The 21,844-nt window shown below is 41.8% G+C and overlaps 1 protein-coding gene across 1 annotated transcript in view; it reads right to left on the bottom strand.

Annotated features, from left to right (window-relative positions):
• LOC138293200 (vitellogenin-A2-like) overlaps nucleotides 1-21,844 on the bottom strand; it is a 383,104-nt gene that overhangs the window by 118,501 nt on the left and 242,759 nt on the right. Inside the window, exons 21-24 of the mRNA XM_069232287.1 lie at nucleotides 16,704-16,929; nucleotides 16,451-16,617; nucleotides 10,509-10,646; nucleotides 9,689-9,739 (exon numbers count right to left, since the gene is read on the bottom strand). Coding sequence (XP_069088388.1) covers nucleotides 9,689-9,739; nucleotides 10,509-10,646; nucleotides 16,451-16,617; nucleotides 16,704-16,929 — 582 coding nt within the window. The remainder of the gene's footprint in view (nucleotides 1-9,688; nucleotides 9,740-10,508; nucleotides 10,647-16,450; nucleotides 16,618-16,703; nucleotides 16,930-21,844) is intronic.

Below are 21,844 nucleotides of genomic sequence, written 5' to 3'. Positions count from 1 at the left end.
TAGTTGCAGGAAAGGCCTCTTGTAGCTGTTGTGTCCCTGTAGCTTGAACAGGAGATCCGCCTTATGACCCCTGGAGTCCACTTGTTTCTCCTGGGTACAAAAGAGAAGGCTGGTCCAGTCTCTTAGTTTCTTCCCAGGTCACAGACAGCTCATCCTCTCCTTTCCCGTTCTACCACAGGTCCAGAAAGTGTATTCAGGAGGGCACTGTGGAGGGGACATTTATGCCTGGCACCTGCCTGCGGGTGGGGTAAATTCCGGGAAATTCACCAGGACTCAATGGTATAGCATTGACACCAGCCAAGGGTCCCGAACCTTGGATCAAACCTCACTCCAGCAGAGGCCACAAGAAGGGTCCAGTTGGAACTGGTCAGCTGGGCTCTTCAGTAAGGTGGACCTCTTGCAGATTTTTGTGACCCTGCAGCTTAACAGGAAGCTAGCCAACTAGCCCTTGGAACCTATTCTTCTCTCCTGGGTTAATGTGGGAGCAGGTCCAGCCCTTGGGGGTCCCTATCAACAGGTTAAAGTAGCTGAAATTCTCCTTATGAAGTAAGGGTTCAGGAGGTACAGACATTCTTCTTTCTCAGGTCAACAAGCATTCAGAAAAAGGGATGCCACTTTTATGCCTGCCACCGGCTTGTGGCTGGGGGGACACCCTAACCATAGGAGTAAAAGTTTCTAGGGGAAACCCTAGCCACTCTTGTAGAATTTCCTGTAAGCCCTATTCCAAACAACCCCTCGGCGCCCCTTTTTACTTAAAATCAAGATGGCAGAACCATTCTTCCCCTGTGCAGAGTTCCAGAGCCCACCCCAAATTTGAGGCCATTGAAATGCACAGCCCCCTTCTGTGGTCACTCTAAACCAGTTCTGGGGACAGCTACCCTCCCTCTGGGATTGGTGCCTACTTGGCTGGGGAGACAAAGGAAGAAGGCAAACTTGATGTCAACTATCATTTGCTTATGACTGTGGAGGCCCCTTGGAAAATAATCAAGTTGCTGGGCATAGCCCACAGGCCATCCTGTCAAGAGGACACAATACCTCTCCACATACAAAGCCTTTTGTCCCTGCTCTTGGATCGAGTTCCGACCTTATCACGAAGGCTGTACAGCTGCCAGGAGGCTGTTGGAGAGTATGCAAATGGACCTCCAGAGGCTTTAGACATGGAAATGTTAACTTTCTGAAAGTACCTTTTCCAAAATATTTATAACAAATCCAAATGGACCAGTGATTTGGGCTTGTAACGAAAATTTCAAAAAGCTCAAGAATTAATGAAAATCCAAGAATGAACTTTGTAGCTCTATCCCAGCCAGAGATACAATTATTACATTTAATGTTATATCCCAGTACGTTCCTATTGAACATTCAACCCTGCTACAGCAAAGAAATGTTTAACATTAAACTTTTATATGTGCTTCAAATACAATGCACCCTGCCTATTAAAGGGTGACTATTTAAAAGAAAAGTTTAGGCCTGTCAAAATGAGTTATTTTGCCAGGTCAGTTTTGAAGTTTAAAACTGTATAGCCAGGCTACAGATGGTAGACCTGCAGTCATGTTTACACTGCCACTGTTAGTGGATGGCACAAAGGTGCTGCAGTCCACTTGCAACATTTAACTTACAGGACCTGGCACAACTTTGTCAGATATACTAGGGCTGTATAATTAAGATAAATATGCCAATTAGGGGTATGACAATTTCATCATGTTGAAAGGGTGAGCACAGGCCCTTTACCATTGGTTAGCAGGGGTAAAGTGTACAGAGTAGAGCTTAAAGTCAGCAAAATCTGTCAAGCAAAAATCTGGGGGCATACCTCGCAAAAGATATTATATATATATATATACACACACATTCTGCAGCATGCATACTACAATTAACTTGAGGAGGCTTTAAAGTATGTCTTAAAGAACACTGGAGATGTATACATGCTAGTAGATGGGAGTGAAGACCACTTAAAAGCATGTCCATGTCAATTAAATCCAAAAGAATGCAAAACCAAAAAATGGGAAAAGTAATAACGGTTAACAATAACAATTGTGCGATTAGCCAGACGAGTAGTAGCAGGGTGGGGTTGAGGGGGTGGAGAGGGTAAGAGGAAGTGGTGGGAAAGTCATATTAAAATATCCTGCCCATTAATTACATCCTCAGGCGCAGTTAGACAAAAAGCTCACAGGTACAAGGTGGTTTTACGTAGTACAAGTAAATGTCTTTAGATCTCTGCAGATTATGTCTTCTGTTAACCAGATTCCCTTTTTAGAAGAAGAAGCATTGCATACAAAGAAGAATCTAGCCCATCTGATATGAACATGTACTTTATCTTCCATCTTACAATGTGCCATTTGTTTCATAACAATGGCCAACAGTATGTAGTCTGCCAGTTTCATGTTGCTATGTACTGGATATAGCTACCACTCATGAAATTGTAGATAAAACTCTGTTTTATGTCTCCAACCAGTAATATAGAGGTTGTTTTTTTAGCAATTTCTGACAGAAATTGCTCAAGGTGTGCAATAAAAATGGACAAGTGCTAAGTCCAACATTAATCTGGCAGGAGTACATTCCGCCCTATGTGGTTTTATGAAATGTGATTGAGCAGTTGCAGGGTGCAATTCTAGACACTGCAGTCAATTTCCTAACACTTTTTCACATCTTATCAGAGATCTATTAACTCCTTCCAATCAGAACATCTGCTCCTGTTAAAAAATAAATTTTTGATTAACTGAACGATGGTTCAAGCTTTCATAGTCTGTAGCTAGGTCACGTGTAGAGCAGGGGCAGCTCCTCCGCTAAGGCGAAGGAGCGTCGCCCCTGCTGTTTTTAGCAGAAGGGGAAGGGGAAGGAAAAATAAAACAATAAAAAAATGAAGTGTTATTATTTTTCAGTGTGCCAGGTTAAGGCGGGACGGGGCTGGAGGGAGGAGTGGTTGGTGCACCATAAGTGTGCATGTCTGTTTGACCGGCCGCGGTCAGCCGGCCAAGGAGACATGCGCACTTTGTGTTTCTCCACCCGGCTGTATTGAACAGCTGGGAGGAGAAACTGCACAGGGTACCACTCCCTCTGTAAACTCCAAAGCAGAGCACTCACACCAATTATGGCACTGCTGTCATGCTAGTGACAGCAGCATCATGATTGGAAGGGAGTGTGGAAGCCTGTGTGGTTCTGGGAAGAGGACAGAGGAGACAAACCCGGCTCCGTCCGTAGGAAAGAGGTAAGTGGATTTTTTTTTTCCTTTCTTGTTTTTTTTTTTCTCCCTCCCCCACCCACCCTGCCAACCCCATTCAGTGGCAGCCGCCACTGGTGTAGAGCCTCCACTCCTAAGATTTTTTGAAAAACCAATATAGGATTTGTGAGACAACAGTGGGCATGAACTATCAGAATACAAAAACATTGAATGATCTTCAATATGAAATGAACAAAGAATTTGTGAAAGAGCAGAGAAGTGAAAGGCCCCCTTGCGAGGATATGGACAGAGTGAGATGGAACAGTAGGGACACAAGAAAGCAACCATGATTTCAAATCTGTTGAGCACTAAAGTTAGGCAATTAATTGCAATGTCCTCTATGTCAGCTAAGGTTAATTGGTGGTTAGACACAACAGTGTCAAAAGTAGTGGAAAGGTTCAAGAGAAAGAGATAACTATGTACATCTTCAATCATCCTAAGATGGTTTAGAAAGCACAGTATCACTGAATGACACAATTAGGAACAAAGCCTGACTGCAGAGTGTCAGTGACGGAGGTACAGTAAAAGATAAATGGTCTAGAGGCATAGAGAAATGTTGTCTCCTTTAATTTAATTGCCTCTTCAGCATCTGTATCACACCTAAAGCTCTCCAGTATTGTAATAATGAACAAGGAGATGGCCAACTAATCAACAAACATACATAAATCTGCAGAGTGAAGCTGAATCATCTTTCATAATGGGTTAAGAACTACCTTTCACTCTTTGAAAAACATTCCAAACTTTTAGCAGTCCTTCAGCTAATCTCAGCATACAGTAATGTCCCACTGGTAAAATATCAAAGGTTTTAGGATGAAAAATAAAATACCAAAGATAATACACTTATATAAGGCTGTCTTATTTTTAGACCTATCCCTGCTATGGGCATGTAGTTCTGCTGTTGTGGTCTGGTGCTGTTTTCCCTCTTGAATGCTCCTTTTGTCATGATGGATTTGTGGCCCATGTTCTACTGCTGTGTGCATAGACTTCCTTCTTGTAGGAAACTGTTCACACAGAGAGTATCAGAAAGATTTGGAAGAAGGTGTCTATTGCTGAACAAAGAATTAACCCATGCTGGCATCAGCCACTGTGGGCAGATGCTCACTTGGAATTGAAGGAGGTGCACCAATCAGACAGGGAACATTACTGAAAGAGCACAGGGATTTTCCATCACATCTTGGGCTCACAGTTTTATGGTATTTATTTTTTTAACTTTTCTGTCTGTATTTATCTATATTTATTTTTTGGCCATCTTACTGGTATTTATCCATATTTATTTTGTGTTTTGAGATTAAATGGAGTCGTAAAATGGTAAATTTCCACAATTATTGAACTGAAGACATACACTCATACATTGATGCCTGTCACGTTTTAGCAAATTAAGCAACTAAATACAACAAATCATTATACCCACAGATGAATATTATCATTATATATATTCACATATACGTTAACACATAATAATATTTAAGGAATTCCCATTCTGTTTTAACTCCCCATGATGTCTAACTGTGCAGAATTGACCATGGCGAGTCGCTCACAAGAAGCACAATTTTCAGTATTTTCCTACGTTTGAAAATAAGTGTAGACAGGAAACACAATGGTTTCTGTATGTATTTATCTCTAAAAACTGTAAACAGAGAGCCCCAATCGCAACAATAAATGACAGAAAATGAGAGAAAAGATTAAATCTGCAGAACAACCACTTCAGTTTAACCCCTTCCTCACCAAGGACGTAACGGTTACTTCCTGTGGCGTGTCGCTGAGGCACCACGGACGTAACCGTTACGTCCTGGTAAGGGCCCTAGGGGGAAGCGCTAGCGCTCCCTTCGAGGGTCTCGCACCTCTTTCCCATGGGCAGGGATGGAACGGGATTGCCTAGTCCCCCAATCCCCCTCCAGTGACGTCTGATGACAACACGCAATCGCATGCTGACCTCATCAGAGGTCGCCTCCCATTTGCTGGAAGCCTGCTTCCAGAGCGATCGGAAGAAAAACGGTTTTGTTTCTCTTCCGATCGGGGTGGGGGAGGTCAGAGAGGCATGAGAAGGAAAGGGGGGCATTTTTTCTAAGGCCATTTCTGCCCCTATATCTGCCTATATTAATATAGGCCGATCTGCCCCCAGGGGGGAAGAAGACATAGGACACCAGGGATTTTTTTTTAGGTTATGTTGATAAGGGGGATGACCCCTTACGCTCCCCAGGGGGTAATTTTATTATTAGGCCTTTTCTGTCCCCCCTGGGGACAGATCGGCCTATATTAATTAGGCTGATCTGCTCCCAGAGGGGCAGAAGCCACTAGACACCAGGGATTTTTTTTTTGTTTACATTGATAAGGGGAGCAACCCCTTAGGCAAGGGTCGCTCTCTGGGGGGGCAAATAGTTTTTAGGTCATTTTTGCGCCCCTGCGGCCTGTTTTATTAGGCCAATCTGCCCCGAAGTGGGGCAGAAACCATTAGACACCAGGGATTTTTTCTTTTTACATCAGTTTCACATAAGGGGAGCGACCCCTTAGGCAAGGGTCACTCCCCTGGGGGGCAATTTTATTTTAGTCCATTTCAGCCCATCTTGGGGGCAGATCCGCCTATTTTTCTTAGGCCAATCTGCCCACAAGGGGGGCAGAAACCACTAGGCACCAGGGATTTTTTGTTTGTGCACCAATTTCACGCAAGGGGAACGACCCGTTAGGCAAGAGAAGCTCCCCTGGGGGGAAAATTTATTTTTTATTAGGCCAATCTGCCCCCAAGGACGGCAGAAACCACTAGGCACCAGTGATTTTTCTTTTTTTAACATTTTTTACAGCTGGGTAGCAACCACTTAGGCAAGGGTCGCTCCCCAGGGGGACACATTTATTTCAGGCCATTTCTGCCCCCCTTCCTGGCAGATCGGCCTATTTCTATTAGGCTTTAGGCACCAGGGATTGGTGTGTGTGTTTTGTTTGGGGGGCCAGTCCCTTGGGCAAGGGTCGCTCCCCATGGTGGCAAATAACTATTGCCCATTTCTGCCCCCCTATGGGCAGATCGGCCTATTTTATTAAGGCTCATCTGCCCCCAAGGGGCCATACTCCCAGCCCAAATAAATGGGGACAAAGTTGTTCTGCCCACCGGTGGGCAGATGGGGCAATTACCCCCGATCCACTCTCTGGGGGGGGCAGAAAGCCTACTAGATCCCAGGGAATTAAAAAAAAAATAGTGGGGTGGCGGCTACCAACCAGTATGGGCATGGTTATGCCCACACCCCATCTGAAGGGGCAATAGTCTTTCAGCTCTCCCACCGCAAACTAAACCATCTTATCCCACGGCAAGAATGAGGACATTTGATTATTTGGGGTTTTGGTTTTACATTTGGGCCATGAGAGCTTGTCTAACTCTCAAAATTGTCCCACTTGAAATGGTGAGGGGTGCACTTTTTGGACTTTGGGACGCTGCCATGTAGAAAAATCTACAAGACCTAGACACATCTGAAAACTAAACATCTGGGTGAGTCCAGGGTGGTGGGCTTCACATGCACCCGCACCATTTTCTTACCCCACAATGCCCTGCAAACCTCCAACTTTGCTTGAAATCACACATTTTTCCCACATTTTTGTGATGGAACCTTCTGGAATCTGCAGGAATCCACAAAATTCCTACCACCCAGCATTGTCGCATCCATACCAATAACAATTCTGTCCCTCTTGTCAGCCTAAAAACTTTTTTTTTCCCAAACTGCCCTTTTGGACCCACTTTGGTTCCCCCTCATTTTCAACATGTTTTTGTCTCTTCCCTGTCACAGGCACTTGGCCCACCTACACAACTGAGGTATCATTTTTACAGGGATACTGAGGGGAACGTTGGGTGGTAGGAAATTTGTGCCGGTGTGGTGAACCCACAAGGAAATGTGGGAAAAATGTAATTTTTTAGCTTAATTTGAGGTTTGCTGAGGATTCTGGGTAAAAAAAACACTGGAGGATCCACACAGGTCACACCTCCCTAGACTCCATCGGGTGTCTAGTTTTCAGAAATGTTTGGGTTTGATAGGTTTCCCTGGATGGCTGCTGAGCCCAGGACCAAAAACGCAGGTCCCCCCGCAAAAACAGGTAGATTTGTATTTGATAATTTAATGTGTCCACATAGTATTTTGGGGCATTTCCTTTCGCGGGCAGTAGGCCTAACCACACAAGTGAGGTCCCATGTTTATCAGGAGACCTGGGGGAAGCTGGGTAGATGGAAGTTTGGGGCTTCCCTCATATTCCAGAACTTCCTATCACCGAAATGTAAGGAAAAAGTTATTTTTTTCCCACATTTTAAGGTTTGCAAAGGATTCTGGGTAACAGAACCTGGTGAGAGTGCCACAAGTCACCCTATCCGAGGTTCCCCTAGGTGTCTATCTTTCAAAAATGCACAGGTTTGGTAGGTTTCCCTAGGTGCAAGCTAAGCTAGATGCCAAAATCCACAGCTAGGCACTTTCCAAAAAACACGTCAGATTTTAATGTAAAAATGTGATGTGTCCATGTTGCGTTTCCTGTCGGAGGCATTACCCCTACCCACACAAGTGAGGTACCATTTTTATTGGGAGCCTTGGGGGAACACAGAATAGAAGAACAAATTTTATTGTCCCTTGTCTTTCTCTACATTTTTTCCTTCCAAATGTAAGACCGTGTGTAAAAAAGATGTCTATTTGAGAAATGCCCTGTAATTCACAAAAATATTATCAGAGATGTGCAAATAACCACTGCTTCTCAACACCTAGGGGGTCATTCCGACCTTGGCGGGCGGCTACCGCCGCCCGCCAGACGGAAACCGCCATGCGGCCGCCAATGCGGCCGCACTCCCACGGCCCCCATTCCGACATTCCCGCTGGGCCGGCGGGCGCAAACCAAGTTTGCGCCCGCCGGCCCAGCGGGAATGAGGCCGCAACACAGGAGCCGGCTCCTAATGGAGCCGGCGGTGTTGCGGCCGTGCGACGGGTGCAGTTGCACCCGTCGCGCTTTTCACTGTCTGCTATGGCAGACAGTGAAAAGCTGGCCGGGGCCCTGTTAGGGGGCCCCTGGACACCCCTTACCGCCAGCCTCTTCCTGGCGGTGCAAACCGCCAGAAACAGGCTGGCGGTAAGGGGGTCATAATCCCCAGGGCAGCGCTGCTTGCAGCGCTGCCCTGGCGGATTATCACCGCCGGGGCATAAACGGCGGAAAACCGCCGGCCCCGGCGGTGCGACCGCGGCTGTACCGCCGCGGTCATAATAGGGGTGAAAGCACCGCCAGCCTGTTGGCGGTGCTTTCAGTCATTTTTGCCCTGGCGGTCTCTGACCGCCAGGGTCAGAATGACCCCCCTTGTCTTGTGCCAATTTTGGAAATAGAAAGGTTTCCTTGATACTTATTTTACACTCTTTATATTTCACCAAATGAATTGCTGAATACCCAATATACAATGAAAACCCATTGCAAGGTGCAGCTCCTTTATTGGCTCTGGTACCTAGAGTTCTTGATGAACCTACAATTCGTATATATCCCCCCAACCAGAAGAGTCCAGCAGATGTAACAATATATTGCTTTTGAAAATTTGACATTGCAGTAAAAGTTTACAGCGTAAAACGTGGAGAAAATGGCAGTTTTTTCCACCCCAATTTCAATATTTTTTTATTTCAGTTGTTATTTTCTGTAGGAACACCTTGTAGAATCTACACAAATGACCCTTTGCTGAATTCACAATTTTGTCTACTTTTTAGAAATGTTTAGCTGTCCAGCTGGTTAAGTGTGCGGTAGGTTTTACACCAATTTCTGTCACTAACTGGAAGGAGGCTAAAAGCACAAAAAGTCATAAAATTGGGGTATGTCCCAGTAAAAATACAAAACTGTGTTGAAAAATTTGGTTTTCTGACTCAAGTCTGCCTGTTCCTGAAATCTGGGAGGATGCTGAATTTAGCACTGCAAACCCTTTGTTGATGCCATTTTCAGGGGAAAAAACACAAGCCTTCTTCTGCAGCCCTATTTTCCCATTCTTTTTTTTTTTTCAAATGAAATTTTAACTGTATTTTGGCTAATTTCTTGGTCTCCTCCAGGGGAACCCACAAACTCCGGGTGCCTCTGGAATCCCAAGGAAGCACATTTGGCGTGGGTAGCTTATGTGGACAAAACTTTATGAGGGCCTAAGCACGAACTGCCCCAAATAGCCCCAAAAAAAGGCCTGGCACCTGAGGGGGAAAAGGCCTGGCAGAGAAAGGGTTCAAAAGAGGATAGTAACACATGTCAATATTTTAAAATGGATCTAATGATTTACACCCAAACGATGTTGTACCTGTGTTCACTTCGCCAAATGAGTCATGTAATACATCAAATTTAAAATCAGCTTCTGAAAAGGTTTAAACTAAAATGCACTACAAACACACCATAGTCACCATAGTGTGAGCAATGTCTGGCCTATCACTCACACTGAAAAAATTACGAAATAGAGATTAAATAAAATTATCTTTCAAGTAGTTTCAATTAAAAAAAACGTACTGCATGTTGGCGTGCAGGCCTGAAACGATATTCATACAGCTCTGGGTGTGCCTGTGTGAAGAAAAGTGAGTAAATATATTGAATTATAGTCCTATGTAACATAGCTATACTTTAATTAATCTAATAAATAATTTTACAAACAGCATGGTAGCAGTAAATATTCCAGGATTTAGGTCTTTAAAGAAGTTCAGACTTTACCCTTTACCATTCTTGAGCAAATTGATTTTGGCACAGTTTTAAAGCAGTGGTGGCCACCGCAAATCTCAAGGGGAGGGGTGGGCGGAGGGGCAGGGGCTGGGGGGAGGCCCTGGAAAAATAAAACAATAATTTGAAAAAAAAAAAAAAAACTAACCTATTCCTGTTGCTGCCTGCCACGTTGCTCCTTTGCTCTTCTTCTGGTGTCCGAGCATTCACTGGGGCCTCCAGCACAGGCTCCCCAGCAATCCTGGTGGTGCTCTTGTGCTAAACCTAGCATGAGAGTAATGCCAGGATTGGACTGAGTGGCTTGTTCTGCCATCAGACACTACATGGGAGTCTGTGGAGTTTCTGCAGCCTGGCTGTGTAGCACAGCCACGTTGGAGAAATCTAAGTGCGCATGTGTGTTTGGCCGGGACTTAGTGCATAGATTCCACTTCCTTCCCCCTCAGCCCAGCCCCGCCCCTCCCTGCACTTGCTGATGGCTGAGCCAGCAGCTAAAAGATAAAATGATAATGAAATATAATTTTATATTTCAACTCCTGGCTTAGCCAGGGTGGTGACGCTCTATTGCCATTGTGAAGCAGCCGCCCATTTGAAGGTAGATGTGTTACTTGGTTCATACCCAAACAAATGTAGCTGATGAGGAGGAAGAGGAGGACGAAGAGTAAATAGATGACTGCTGATGCTTGCCATCTTTTGTGGGATCCTTCTCTCGCTTGTGCTTATTCCTTTCTCTTCTAATGAAGCTTTCATTTCGAACCTGTATATAAGATTCCAATATAAAACAAAGAAAATCACTTCATGTTGATTATGTTTCATAGACAGAATGCAGCTTTTCTTTATCTATCAATTTTAGATACTCCACTTTAAATCCAGTTGAATACTCTCAATCAATGTCTAATTCCTGTAAACAAAGACACAAAAACTCATGGCGAGGGAAATATACTATTATACAAACCAAGTAATATGAGTCTCAGTAACTATAATGGACAGTCTATGGCCATGAATCAAAATGATTTGGGGCTGTTTTATCTTTTATTTCCTCCAGTGTACATTAAGCTGTCTTTGGTGATTGGCTGCATTTTTCTGCTGCGATGCGGTCCAGGTGTCTTGTTTTGAGCTCCGGTTCGTGCATTGGGCACTGGCAGCCTCCCTGGCATTCTCTTCAACTTACCTGCTCAGTTCTTTTTCCTTCTTTTTCTTCTTTCTTCTTGGGTCTCCATATTGCCACCTTCTGTCGTGGTTGTCTTCCGAGCATGCATTGTGTCTTTCCCCTTCTACTTGGCTTTTCTTCCCATTCATTTCTGTGTAACCTTTCCCAATCCAAGATGGTGTAATTCATTTTCCTGTTTTGCCACTTCCTGTTTTATGATTTTTAAGCACTGCAGTTCCTTCCTTCTTTGCCTTGCAAACACTTCCGTCTTGGTGGTGATCCTCGCTCCTGTTTCCAGTTTTCTACTCTCTCCTTCTTATTTTTCCTGCAGTTTTTACCTCTATTTTTGCCTTTTTTCATTGTTTATTTGTTGTCCTCTTTTTCAGGAGATCCTGTGATAGAGGTTTTTTCCCATTACTTGGGTTTTTCCAATGGGACACCTTCTGGAGAGTACGGTCTGCATTGGCGTTGTTTTCTAGTCAGCAACACCGTGGCGACTAGAAGGGGTCGCCCTTATCTTGGCCAGTCCACAACCAGTAAGAAACCAGGCGTCCATCCAAGTACGGCAGTAAGAGACGTGACTGACACTTTCATGCATTTTCGCAATGGTAAGCACCTCTTGCAGAGAGGGATTATCCATTTGCCACAAATTATCTCTTTTTTTTATCTAAAACACATCCCAGCATTAGTTGGTCCCTCAATCTTTCTTCAGAGTCAGCCCAAAATTATACGTGGATGCCAATTTATGTAACTCTGTGATATATTTCTCCACAGATTTTTCCTGATGCGGCATTCTCTTCCCAAAGTGATATCTTTCGAGTACTGAAAACTTTGGGAAGATAATGCAAATCTAGCTTTTTTGTACACATTTCATATTCATTTAACCCTGAGGAACCGCTGTCAGAAAGGTCTGGAAGGTGCTCAAAAACTTCTTGAGAATCTGAACCCAGGCACACAGGCATAATGACCGAAACGTTCTTCTTTTTTAACCAAGGTAATGGTGGATCACCTGGAGGTAAAAGAAAGAAGGGAGGTGTAGTAACATTTTGCATGATGTTTCAACTACTTTTGTGTATAGATAGTAAGAATAAAATAAGTCTATTGATAATGATAAAGAGATAAGTATAAACTTAGGAGCAATCAAACATTAGTGAGGATATTGCCGTAACCGCATCCAAGTGTAACAATTTAACAATAAAATAAATTAATCAATTACAATACATATCACCAGGTGAGCATATCACATTGAATCTGGTTAAGTCACTTTCTCTCTGTCTAGAGCGACTGGTGTGGTCAATAGTGTTTAATAAAGTCCTTAACTGTCAAATTGGTGTGCATGTCCCCGCAGACACACAGCAGCTTCAATTCATTTTCTGAAGGAAACAAAATTACTGCAAAAAGAAATTACAGCAAGATCGCTCAATTAGACTTAGTTGTCTGAAGGTGTTGTGTCACTGCAGACATGCTGTAGAAAGAAGTGTGTGCCAATTACACTGAGCTATCTGAATGTGTGCGTGTCACTGCAGACACGCTATCACACAGCAATTTAAAAATGTCCTGCTGGAAATACTGATGGGAGTGCCTATCGCTGACACAGCGGAAGACACGGATTAGGTACAACGCACCGTGTGTTATTCAAGAGGAAATCGGTCTTGTTTTCCTATGTAGCAGCCATGGTGGTGCAGTGGAAATGCTTGTTGCGGTGACGCGAGATATTCCGAACAGCGCTTCAAGTGAAAGCGTGCGAGCAAACAGTATCATGCTAAACCTTTAAGCCTTAAACAATGCAGCCTCTTGATGTTTTGGAACCAGCATGAGTCAATGACGGGAATTCGGAACCAACACGAGTCAATGATGGGAAAGTCCCAGAGCTTGATTAGTAGCAGGAAAAGTCGAGGTGAGTACAGATGTACTAAATAATTGAAAAACAAAGTAAGTGACACGTTCTCCAAACCAAAAATATTTAATCAATGAAATGGTCAATGTCAATGCATCCACGGCAACTCCCTAGACCTCCACGGCAGCTTTTTAGTACAGAGCTCTGAGGAAGTGAGCATGGCAAACAGTTGCAGATCCAAAAATAGACTTCTTCTGGTTCCCGTTAATTGTAGTCCTCCAGTAAAGCCAGATAGATGTTTGGTCTCTCTCTTAGAAATTAATTAGAAATCCGAGTGAGAAGTCAGGGAATTTCCCATCCTCGTCTCCAAATGTAAAATATGCTCAGGATAACAAGACCAGAAAGCTTGATGATGAGCAGGTTTTCTTTACTCAAGTTCATCTGTAGGAGAGACCCCAATCCACAGCCCACCTTGGATCAAGTGCCCTCACAGATTCCAACCGTCTCCCTTAGTAACCACTCCTCATTCCAATTGTTTTACATTACTGCATAGATACATATGTTCTGTATCATAACATAGATACAGACACCACAGTTCTCTCACATGAAAATAGTTTTTCAGGTGATTTAAAACATAAGCTAAAGACAAGAGTCTTTTCTAAACAGAGAGCTAAACTTCATTGCATATCTTCTTGGTTTTTTAACTTACTGTTGTAAAATACGCTCCAAGAATGCTCTAGCTAGAATGCTGTGGATGACCTCTTCTGTTTTCAGGTAAAACTCGTCCACCAGTTGCTTGTTAAAACCTGCTTCCCTCTTACTTTGCCTTCAATATCATACCCTTCAATACAGGTGAGCTGTTGTTGATCATATGCATTTATTTGTAACAACCAAATGAAAGCTGTCAGCTACGGCTTGAAAACCTTTCATCAGTTTTCTTTCACCAAAAGGATATTTCTTACATTTTTCCTGAGAGCCAGTGTGAGAAACTGGGTGGTTGAGTTGGGTGTTAAGCGTTTATAAATTATTTGACAGCAAAATTACAATTAGCAGAACCGAAGTTATTAATTTTTAAAGTTTAAGGTAAAAACCAGCCCCTAAAAGATCAAAGCGCCAACCATGATCATCTAGACATGTGAGATATAGTTAAAGGTAAAAATTTGTATGTGGGTGTGTTGAGTGTTTGGATGCTGATAAGAGTATGATAAACTTCAGACCGCCTTTATCTCATTTATCCTGTCCTGATGGGCTTTGAGAAATGTTAGCTGTCAACATTTTAGAGACTATACAGGATCAGCACTGTATCAATCCACAGTATGTGGTAGTATTATATGATTTATTTTGGAAATGGCCTGAAGTGATTGTCCTGGAGAGTGCTAATTCTGTTGCTGCTGTTGGATAATGTGTTTCAGCGGTAAGATATTCCTAAATCTTTACTCAGCGAAAGTGGTCCTCAGTTTGTTTCAAATGTATTCCAGGATTACTTGTTGGGGAACAACATTGCATGGAAGCATACCTGTTTATCATCCAACTGGTAATGGAGCTGTGGAATGCTTCGATAGAGTATTAATGAGTAATATACAGATGATAATCAGGAATTCTTAGAATTGGAAATTGGAGGTTAAAAAAACTTCTGTGAGCATATTGCAGGACACCTACTGTGACAGGGTTCTTACCTTTTCAATTTCTGAAGGGGAGCGAATCATTTACTAAAGACAATCTCACATGATTGAAGCAAAAGAGGCAGCAGGCTGTCTCTATGGAAGTTGTTAAGGATAACATAAATAAGTCTAGGTCAAATCACAAAAAGTACAATGATCTACAACACAGAGTGAAGAAAATTAAGCTGGGTGTTGGTGACTTTGTCAAACTATGGATCCGAGGAAAAAAGAAAGAGGCGCAGTAATTTTGAAGTTTTAGAGTTGTTTAAAAATTCTCGTAATTTGTCTGATGCAAAGGTATGGCATTTTAGTAAGCTTGCCAGGTGTCAGAAGTGTGTGGAAATTGAAAAGGCTGGAAATGGCGCAGCAGGTCATAGAATGTGCAAACACTGGGTGATGGAGGTGGATGACAGAAGTGTGAGTGAGCATGCAAAACCAGAAGAAGTGGTGGCAGTATCCACTCCCTCCAGTTCCTGTGTTAGAGGGGAGAAAGTTGTTCTTTCCATGAGAAAGGGGCCATTTTATACATACTCCTCACAAATAGAAGTATTATGTGGTTGGATAAACCTATTTTAAGCAATCCTATTTTTTAGATGTGTCTTAATAAAATATGTATCATTATTTTGATCAATAATTGTATGTTTTAGCTAAGTTATTGCTATAAAAATATAGAAAAACATTCATTATCTTTTGATACCATACAATTTCTTGTATTCTATGTCGTGTTATTTACATATTTATCACTGGGGCGATATGTTGTGTTCTATTGTATTAGTCTAGCAACACAAAAGGATGATGGACGGAGTGCTGAAACCAGACTTGGGTCCCTTGCTTGCTGCGCCACTGGATTCAAGCTAACCTGGCTGATGAAGGGTGATACCCTGAAACCGGTCCCAGGATGCTTGAATCCTATCCAGGGAGGACCTCGCTTTGCAGTTCGGGCTGGACAGCTCCCATAGGGGACAGGGTCAAGACTGATCTGCATATGGCTGGGTCTGAACTGGGGTGATCTTGCAAGCAAAATAATGATGGATTAACCCCAGATCTGTGACTGGGGGCGAGTGTTTGAAAAGTTTCAACAGTCCGTCCATCATTTTATTTTGTGATGTTGCCTATTGTATTAGTCATCATCCATCACAGATGCTCACGGGGGAAGGAGTGAGAGAAAGACAGCAGCAGAGGCTGCTTCCTCGTGGCTTTGGCTGGGGTCTATTTACCGATTAAAGGAATACTTTCTTTTAACTGTTGAGCTTGTGGAGTTATCAATCTTCACACTGTGGCAGATATAGCTGTACACAATAAGGAAGCATCATGCCCGATACATATCAAATCTCTCCACATATTTATTTTTTATTATTATTGTTAATATAATGTAATGATCTAATGTTTTAGAGGGACTTCTCCGAGGGGTTCTGCCAGCAGGGGAGGTGGAAAATTTAATTTAGACAATTCTACCATTGTGAAAGCTATTGTATTCTTTGAGAGACTCTCGTAGGAAATTCAACTGCAAAAGCAAACCTATAGATAAGAGGTTCTGCTAGCAGCGGAGGTGCGGGACAGGGATGTTATATGTCGATAAATTGAACTGTCACACCTGAAATTTTGAATAAAAAGTAATAAACAAAAAATAAACAGAATAGCCGTTTTAATGTGGACAAGGGTTGTATATCCAGGTGTTCAGCTTTGTATTCATGCAATTTAAATCATGACCATAGTAGTACCAGGTTGCAAAGTGAATATATTCATCATTAAGTTTTTTGCATAACACAACAGAGATGGCTGTTGATCCCTAACTACAACATACAATATATTCATGCCATATGCAATGATAATCATCAGCAGCGTCTTTCTCCATACCCCAAAAAATAAGAAAACATACCTGCTAGCTAATTGTTAATATTCCTTTCACTTACCTGATAATCAGCATCGAGTCCAAGTACCTTCCTCAGCTTCATTTGGATCAAAGAGTCTTCAGGTTCTTCTTTCACATTGAAGTTTGCCGTGTTGATTATTTTGGAAGCTGCTTTTGCTCCGATTTGCACTTCCAGGCGGAGCTTTTCTATAGCCTCATTTGTATGAGCTGTCAGCACACAATCAGTCCATTACAGGATGCACTTCAACTTGTTACTGCAATCTGCGAAGCATTCCTAATGTTCTAATAAATACCTGGTTTCATCACGAGTGTTGCTTCATGTTCTCCAATAAGCTTGTGGAGGGCTGAGTTTTTCAGAAAGGCAGCGTTGTGCGATCTTAAATCCAGACAGATCTGAAAACCGTAATTTGTGGATTTGGCACATGCTTTGAACGTGCTTGGGTTGTGTGCAGCCGGGCGGTGATTTGTTTCCTGTGCAGAGTAGGCATAATTCTTTACCATCAATTCAGAGGGTGCCTCCTGAATAAAAAAAAGAATATCGCTTATAGTAAAAGGGAAGAATTGTGTGAGGAGACAAAGGTATTTGCTTCCCTAACGCATGTTAACACGTCACTGGCTATGCAAGAATAGTTAAACCATGACCCACCATTTTACTTCATTGCTACTTATTACTTTCGCGACCTACTGCGTGAAGGAAAAACAATACAATAAATAAAGCTATTGGTGATTTATGCCATAAATAGCCTGACCATTGTCACTAGGTATCTCAGAACAAAGGAAGCAAACGAGATAGCAATAGACTTTGGTCCATGAAATTAAGGTATGCAAAATACTAGCATAATTGTATTATTTGGGAGAAATGCGCAACTTCTTAGCCTGCCGAGTGTAAGAGACAAAAAGTGTGTCTTTGCAAGTAAAACCCGAAAAGCTCATTAGAAACGGCAGCAATGCTTGCTGAGTCTGAAACGTACATTGCGGTTAAAATGATTGCGCTAATAGGGAAAGTGTTTTAGCTAATTATCAAATGACATGACATAATTTAATCGTTACATGGCGGCCTACAGCTAGCCTCCCGACAACTGGTGAGCAGAGACAAAAACACCACTAGCCAGAGATTTACAAACCACTTTCTTCCTTTTTGTAAGAAATAGGAGTATTAGTTGAGGGGTGAGAGCCTCCCCTTAATACTAATCACAATCCTTGTCAGGGTGAACCTCTAAAGTCACTAAATAAACCAATCCTTAACCCCTCTGGTAATTGGGCTTAACTTGGAGGTAATGTGTAAAGAATTTATGCAGAACTCAAATATTAATAAGCTGAAAACTCGGCACAAGAAAAATTCCAAACCAATTAAAAAAAATCGAGTACATCATAATAAATAAATGCCACCACAATTACATAATTACAATACACAGAAACACGAGGTGTGAATTTTTAAAATGTAAAATAAAATTTGAGTGAAAAATTGCCAACTGCAGTTATCTAGTTGTGTTAGACCAAAAGTAAAGGTCGAATGCCAAAGAGCATGAGTAGGATACAAGGGATAGATTTGCCCTGGTGGAAAGTTAACCTTCTGACTTAGAAACTTTTGTGGTGAAAAAGTGGTAGTCAACCAGTCATTGCTGGTGCAAACTTTAAGGTGAATCTGAAGCGAGGCTCTGTGGTGGTTGGTTACTGAAGAGCTGTGTTCACGGTGCAGATGTTGGTGAAGGTGGGAAACCTCAGAGCTGGAGAAATCCAAAGTCTGTTCTCAGGAAGGCCTTGACATTGACAGGTTGCTGCTCAGTGTCTGTCCCAATGAACCATTCTATGTTGGGACTTCAAAACGTTTCTGGAAGGCATCTCTTTCAGCTGGGCAAACACGCAAGCTGAGTCTGACCATCGTTTCGACGTTGATGACTGTGGATTCAATTGCAGTCACGGTCTCCAGTGGATTTCTAGACAGAAAGTTAGCAAAAAAGTTACTAAGTGCCAGATCTTGCAGTCTGAGGACAGGAAGAGTACACTTTAACACCAGCCTAGGATTCAGGACCCTGGGCGACACCACTTGGGGGTTTGGTGCCACTCCAACAGAGGCCAGTAACAGGCTCCAGGTCAGTTCTAGTTGGTATTAGTCAGCTCAGTTGCAGGGCGAAGACCCCTTGTTGTGTCCCTGTAGCACAAATAGGAGGTCAGCCAACTGTCTCTTGGAGTCACTTCTGGGACACTGGGTACAAGGCAAACAGATCCAGTTTTCCTTTAGGTCTCAGACACAGGGCAGTCCTTCTTCTGATCTTCACAGATCCAGGAGTGTTCTCTGGAGGTTACTGATGATGCCACATGTGTGCCCAGTGCCAGTGCCAGTGTGTGGATCACCCACTTTTGCACCACTTGCTGTATGTTTTACAGTAAACTAGCCCAGAGGGCCATTCTCTACCAAAATCCAATGTGGCAGAAACTTTCTTCCGCTGGTGAGATCACCCTGTGCTCACCAAGAGAGTAGCTATGATGATGGGCAATCCCTCCCTTGTGGTCCCTCAAAACAAGTTCCGGAGCAGAACTCCTCTCCCACTAGTTTTGGAGCCAAGCTGACTAGTAAGAGAAAAACAGATAGGCCTAGGTGTGAGCTACATCTGCCAGTGATAGGGCATGCGTCCTTTGAAACTCAGAAAGAGCCTGGGCACAGCCCCCAGGCCATCCTGCTTAAGGAAGAAAAACACCTCTCCATACTCTTTGTCCACTATCTGGGAGCAATCTGCATCTCACCATAGGGGAGCCATCGGCAGTTGGGTGACACTTTGTAAAAGTGTAATTTTCAAAATGGTAACAATATGACTAGACCATTTTGTTGGATACTACAATGAGTCCAGGAGCCATTTGTATAGCTGTTCTAAACTGAAATGGAATACTATCAGCTGTTATAGTGTAACCCAATTTTATTTGATAGGAGAGCCAGCCTTGCCACAGTAAAAATGACTTTACAGTTTTCCACTGTCAGGGCATTTAAACCATTAAATGTACATGTGCTACCTTTTAAATACTAAACACCCTGCCCTATGGGCCTTTAGAGTCTACCTTAGAGGTGATTTGTAGGCACTAAAAAGGAAGGTTTAGGCCGGGCAAAAGGTTTGTTTTGCCAGGATGAAATGGCAGTTTTAAAACTGGACACCCAGGCCGAAGGGGCAGGTCTACAGAAAGGTCTTACAGTGCTATTGTAGTTCGGGGTGCATTGGGTTTATCAAAATGTATGTAGATTGATGGTAGTTAACACCAAAAACTATTTTGTCTGTTGTTCCTACAAGCACCAAAATAATTTTGTTTATTGGTCCATTTTACAAACTGTTCTATGAGATTACGCTCAAAAGATAATTTTGTTGACACAAAAACAATTAAAAACACCAAAATAATTTATATATGGCCATTTTCTTTTCTATTAAGTAAGGAATGTTTTTACCCAACACAGAAGTGTCATAAAGTGTGTAATAACATAATGCCTTAAGAAGACGAATTCTCATTAATGCATGCCACAGGGCCAATACTTGAGTGTTAAACGGCCTATAAAGGTCCATTCTGGGATTGAAGTATGTGTCGAGAGTCAGCTGCTCCACTTTGAGGCATGTACCGAATCAGACCGCGTTTACACTTTCTATAAGGTGGATTTGTTACAGAGGTTTCATCTCATAGCAGGGAGATTGGGCAAAGGAGAACTCCTTCCAGATGAAAGGAAGACCTGATTTTTGAGGGTATCTGCCACAGCCGCTTATTGGTGCTCAGTCTGCTGTGGGAACTTGTGTTTGGCCAAAGGATGACAAGTCTGAATTCAAGGAAAGATTTTAATTGCTTCCTTCTTAGTACAATTGTCAATGGACAAATGAAAAGAAGAATAAAAAATCAACACAAAAACTATAGTAGATCATGGTAAAAATAAACTCATAAGCAGGAACACTGGAATTATGCAGCAGGGTTGACTGAAATATGTGGCAATGAAAGACAACTTATGTAACATATTGCTGAGCATTTTGTGATAGCATCACTTCATTCATTTATAGTTTTTACTCTTGGTAATACTATCAGGGCAAATATAACACCTCTTTATTACCAGTTTTTCAACCAAATACAGAAATAAGCAACTGAAATATAACCAGTTAACCTGTGCAAAGGGCCTTTTACTTAGCACAAGCACTTGTCACATTTTTAGTAACTTTTGTTTCATTTGAGTTGGAAACCAGTGTTTGTAACAATCTGCAGATTGTGCAGTGGATGATGGAATATGTGGCAACTTTGTAAAATCCATAACCATGCAAAAAACAGTGCCTAACGAATTGCATAATTCCAGTGGCCCTGTCTATAATTTATTGTAGGTCAATAAACTACTAGTGGTAATCACACACTCTCTGTTCTATGGAGCAATCTTTTGAAGGGATACAAAACCATGCAGTTTTTTGAGTTCAACACTCAGCCTTTTATTCTCCCACTGTCAGCTGCATATCATACGCTGGGTAAAATTCAGGGACAAGACCTCAATGGATAAGCTTTGATTGGCAAAGATGTTATGTTATGCTCAGGTCTTGTTTATAGGTCCTTTGCCCAGCCACAAATGTCTTCTATAGTGATGGAACAGGCAAGGTATTGCACAAAATATTGTGTAAAAATATCATGATAGAAGAATATTGTTTCAAAAATGTTGCCAACTGAAAAATATCATGGGTCCGAATGCAGAAAGTTAGAATATCATTTTTTAAGGTGCATCATATTTTTTAAAAATATTATTTATAATATCATTCTCTTTAACATAGTCACACAAAATAATGTTTTGTAATTATTAGTATACATTATTTGTTTTACTTTAAAGTAACGGTATGATAATAATATTTGCATTTTGTTTTGTGTATAGTCTGAAATGTTTAATGTGTAACTATAGATTTCTAACTTATGAGTGGAGTTTCTACAGTAATAAAGTGAGAGGTTTCTTAAAATATGAACAATTGGTTTAAATTCTTTACATCAATTAAATTGCTGATTGTGTAACATGTTAAATTTGTAATTTAATGACTTTATTTAAATAATTTGTAATTGATTGATCAGCTTATTTAGAACCTTTTGAAATTGATTTCATATGTATTGTTTTAATTCCTATTGTTTTTATAAATCAATATGGAAATTATTTGTTATATGTAATTTCATTATTTGTGATTTGCATGGCTAGTAGGGAAGGAAGTACATTTATTCTAAATAGTTTTGATATTTACTTTTTTTATTTCTCGTGTAACAATTGTATACTGAATATATTTTTATTTTTAATATGTTATAATATTTTTATTTTGTTTTATAGTTATAATTTAAAATAATAGGAATTTGAATATAAAATGGAAACCCTCCAATGTTCAACAACTTTCCTGATTTTGGGAATTGTGTAAATTTGATGCCTTCAAAGGTCAACTACTTCCCTACTATT

This window comes from Pleurodeles waltl, chromosome 4_2, assembly GCF_031143425.1.
Source record: "Pleurodeles waltl isolate 20211129_DDA chromosome 4_2, aPleWal1.hap1.20221129, whole genome shotgun sequence".
NCBI classification, from domain to species: domain Eukaryota; kingdom Metazoa; phylum Chordata; class Amphibia; order Caudata; family Salamandridae; genus Pleurodeles; species Pleurodeles waltl.
Note: the sequence above shows the minus strand (reverse complement) of the source record. Positions and strands in the feature narration are given on the sequence as shown.